At 43.1% G+C, this 4,216-nt stretch overlaps 1 protein-coding gene across 1 annotated transcript; it reads right to left on the bottom strand.

Moving 5' to 3' along the window:
- Positions 1–1,577: 1,577 nt before the first annotated feature.
- LOC109929944 (ATP-sensitive inward rectifier potassium channel 12) lies at positions 1,578–3,366 on the bottom strand. The gene has a single exon (XM_020529492.2). The coding sequence runs from the start codon at positions 3,364–3,366 to the stop codon at positions 2,068–2,070; it is 1,299 nt and encodes a 432-aa protein (XP_020385081.1). The 3' UTR covers positions 1,578–2,067.
- Positions 3,367–4,216: the final 850 nt, after the last annotated feature.

Here is a 4,216-nt window from a genome sequence, read left to right as displayed (position 1 = left end):
TAACGGGACTGCAAGGTTAAGCTGATTAGCTACGTCCAAAACAAGAAGATTGGCTAGCACAATCAAAGATAGTTAAAGCAATTAATTCAGTCTTACAGGTGCAAGGCTGCAGCAGAGAAGCTGATGATGCTGTCACCATGGTTACCTAGTGTGAGACAAGCCACAAACATCCCAGTGGTATCACACCCCTATAGTAGGTACAAGGATTTCACACAACAGGTGTCAAAGACTGTGCCTTCCCAGAAGGCATTGCAAATGCTAAAGAGTGCACCTAAATCAACGAAAAGCTCAAAGGGTAGGAAAGTCCTGGTGGGGGAGAGCATGTTTGTTTTAAAGTACTCTCTCATTTATGCATTGTTCACCTGAATTTTCGGTTAATGGTTTTTATGAAAAGGCCTACAACGTCGTGAAGTGATTCAGCAGGAGCCTTGGCCCTATGGGAAAGTCTTCACCATATGGACTGCAGGAGTAAAAGAAGGCTGATCCCATCTTCACAAATGGTAAGGGATGGTCTTTAGATGTCAACCTTGCCTGAATCCTGAAAACAATTTTTAAAAAAGAAAACTGATGGGAATCAGAATTTCAGACTGTTCCATTGGACACCAGTATAAAAGTAGTTGGGAAACCTATACTTCCAGCTGATGGTGTGGATTTGCCCAGCACAATACTCGTGACTCATCTCTGAAGTCATGGTCATCTTGGTTCTTTATGAAGTTGTTCTTGGTTGTAAAGGTACCCATCTCACCAGTGGTATCACTGAAGCAGCCTGGCAGAGTGGAGCACCTCACTCAGGGTGCTTCCTTGCAATTTGGCATTTTTGTAAAAAAAATCAATCAAAATTCTAGCCTGAACATCACAGGAGTAATTTTGTGGTCCCCCACACGCAGAATAGGGCCTTGTTAGAGGAGATTGTAGACTTAAAGCTATGACACTAAATGGCCAATACTCCAACCTTGGCTGCCATCCACTGATGCTGCACATTGGGAGTTGTTCCTTGCAGAATTCCTTTTATTTCCATTTTAAAGTGGAATAATGCTATCCCTCCAGGTATTCCTTTCCCTTCGATTACCCCGATAGTAATTAACCATAGCATTCAGCCAGGCTAGGTCTATACAGTATAGAACACTAATTCTCCCAACTGTACAGTGTACATATTGCGTGTGTGTGCATGTGGGTGTGTATGCATGTATGAATGTACCTATATATAAAATATATGGAATCAGCACTCTCCTTAGCTAGGCATATACATTATATATAATAGCACTCAGTCTGCCTGGGTCTGTACAATAGTATAATTTTGTGAAGCATTTTGTATTTAAAGATAAAGAACTTTAATTTTTACAAAAATGTATTCTGCTTGACTGACATTGATGTGACACCTTGAGCGCGAATGACATCTTTTTTTTGTATGCCTCAGGAGCTTTGCACAATTTTCACCTCATCCAATGTCTAGCTTTGCATACCAGTGAGGTGCACAGGTAACTGTGCTTGCTGACATACAACTATATGCACTCTGTGGCTGAATCGATGCGGGTTTCAGTTTCCATCTCTGCTTTCTGTTCATTTGCCAGCTGGTACAAAGATACCTTCTTTCAAAGGAAAATGTCAAAATAGTGAAAAGAAAACCCCTGAAGGAGTATTAAATCTGGTCTGACAAGTCGAAATTGCCTATTTGCAAGTCTAAACATCATGGTTTTGTTCTATTTCTATTCTTCTTAAAGCTCATTGTTGCACACATCACCAAAAACACTTGATCCAATGTCTTGTTTGAACCAATTCCTCGACCTTCTACATTTAAGTCTTAATCCATTGGAAGGTAATTATCAATGTTACATAATCTCCTAAAAAGCATGACAGTAATAATTCTATCTTTACTCACAGTAAATGTTAACTCATTCTGCTGCTTTGTATTTACCATTCAGATAGACTTCATATGTGAGAATTCCCTCCACCATTACAATCAAATTCCTAATTTTATGCAAGCTTTAAAATCCTTTATGGCACTCGTGATGATTGGTATCCCATTCCTTACATTTGAAAAAAAAGGGTCATTATAACAGTCAAAGGTCATATCTCAGATTCTCTTCGGTAAGACCTTTGATCCAAGGCTAAAGTTGCTTGTAATCGGTCAAATTCATGACGACTGCTATTTGGACTTGGATCATCCAAGACCCTACTGTCATCATCATCACCCTCATCATCCTCATCTCGGCTCATGAAAGCCAACTCATTCTCATAGCAGAAGGAGTTTGTGCTGGGAACGAGGAACTTGCTTTCCATCAGTTCCTTGGCACTGCATCGAGGGGTTGTGGGCACCTCGTAGGTTTTATGGAAATGTGAGTAGTCCACTTTGTACTGGTCCTTCTCCTCAAACAGCACTGGTTCAAATCGCTGGCCCCATAGAATCTCACTAGCCAAATACGAGCTGCGAGCTTGTGTGGTCATTGCTGTAGCTTCCACCATTCCTTCAAGGATGACCACAATTTCAAAATCTGCCATCTCCAGGTCCTGCTTACTAATACCATACAGTGGACTTCCCTCATCAATCTCATGGAGGATAGTTATAGGGGAAACTAAGAATATACGATCATATCCTTTATCAAAACCCACGTCAATGTCTATCTGGTCAAGGGGTATATATTCTCCTTCCTCAGTGATCCGTGGCTTGATCAACTGAGCCCGGACATGGGCTTCCACTATGTGACTCTTCCTCAGATTTCCAACCCGCCACATAAGAGACAGCTTACCATCCCTCATGGCTATTACCGCATTATGGCTAAAAAGTAAGGTCTGGGCCCGTTTCTTCGGCCGTGCCATCTTAGCCATTATGGCACCAATCATGAACGAGTCTATTATGCAACCTACGATGGACTGAAAGACCACCAAGAAAATCGCCAATGGACATTCTTCCGTCACACAGCGGAAACCATACCCGATGGTTGTCTGGGTTTCAATGGAAAACAGGAAGGCAGCGATGAATCCATTCACCTGCAAAACGCAGGGCATGAAGTTGTCATCGCCAGCGGGGTTCTCAAGGTCACCATGTATCAGCGCAATGAGCCAGAAGGCCAGGCCGAAAGCCAACCATGAGATGACAAAGGCTAGCGAAAAGATCAGCAGCATGTAGCGCCAGCGGACATCCACGCACGTGGTGAAAATGTCAGCAATGTACCGCTGAGGCTTGTCGCTCATATTCGCAAACTGCACATTGCACTGGCCATTCTTCTTCACAAAGCGACTGCGGCACTTTCTCCTGGTGTGGATCTTCCCATTGCCGTAGCCGTTGATCCCTGGCATGGTTGACAACCTCAACCCGTCTTCTTCCGAGGACACCACGCTGTAACGGTTGTCACGGACACCAGTCATTCCTGTCCGCACAGCAGGATTCGTTCAAGCTGAGGGGCCTTGTTTGCCAAGTGCCCAAGGCCCCCAGCCCCCCACCCGCCCCCCGGGGGGAAAAATAAACAAACAATGTAGAGTCTCTGACAACTGAAGAGAGAGTCCAGGCAGCTTGGCTCACTCTGTCTTCTCAGCGTAGCGCCCTGAAATGAAAACAATTGTGGTTTAAAATGTGCAATATACAGAAATGCAAATGTTACACTCTAAGAAAGTTTAGTCGAGTTTTGGTTTCCATCACTAGAATTGAGGTCAATGGAATTATCCAATCTAAAAATGCATGAAACAGAAGTAGACCAGTCAGCTCCTCAAAGCCTGCTCCAACCATTTAATCAGATCATGGATTGGTACCTTACGTGAGTTCTCAACTCAATATGTGCCACTGTTGTCAGGCACAAATCCCACTCCCCTACAGGCTTTGGTTAACTGTAAATGGTAGTTCCCTCACAGCCTCTTCAACACGAGCTCACAGTCAGCCATTGGCAACTTTGCTGAAGGGTTGCAAGCAAAACAGTACCAGGGTCTGACTGATATGTACTCAGTCCAAGATAAGTGCAATTCAGCACATGCAAACCCCTTAGGTGTTTTAATTAAATGGTAGTCAACTGGGAAGCCATCAGGTTTAAGGAGTAATTTTTCAATGTGCTGCCAAGAAACATCTCTGCTCAAATCGCAGGACTCCAAAACTGATTTGTTTTATCGTTGTTATATAAAAGTAAACTTGTAATAGGTTTCATTTGCATTGCTTTTTTAAGCTGTGTTAGAATTTAGACAAAATTTCGAAAACAAAGATAGTCAGCAAAGCTCCAATGGGCCTGCT

This window comes from Rhincodon typus, chromosome 21 (assembly GCF_021869965.1).
Source record: "Rhincodon typus isolate 14 chromosome 21, sRhiTyp1.1, whole genome shotgun sequence".
In the NCBI taxonomy this organism is placed as follows: Eukaryota; Metazoa; Chordata; class Chondrichthyes; order Orectolobiformes; family Rhincodontidae; genus Rhincodon; species Rhincodon typus.
The sequence above is the reverse complement of the archived record's forward strand: the minus strand, read 5'-3'. Positions and strand labels throughout refer to the sequence as shown.

What these genes read in the sequence shown, in the direction of transcription:
- LOC109929944 (XM_020529492.2), bottom strand. Translation starts at nt 3,366, where the DNA reads ATGACTGGTGTCCGTGACAACCGTTACAGCGTGGTGTCCTCGGAAGAA.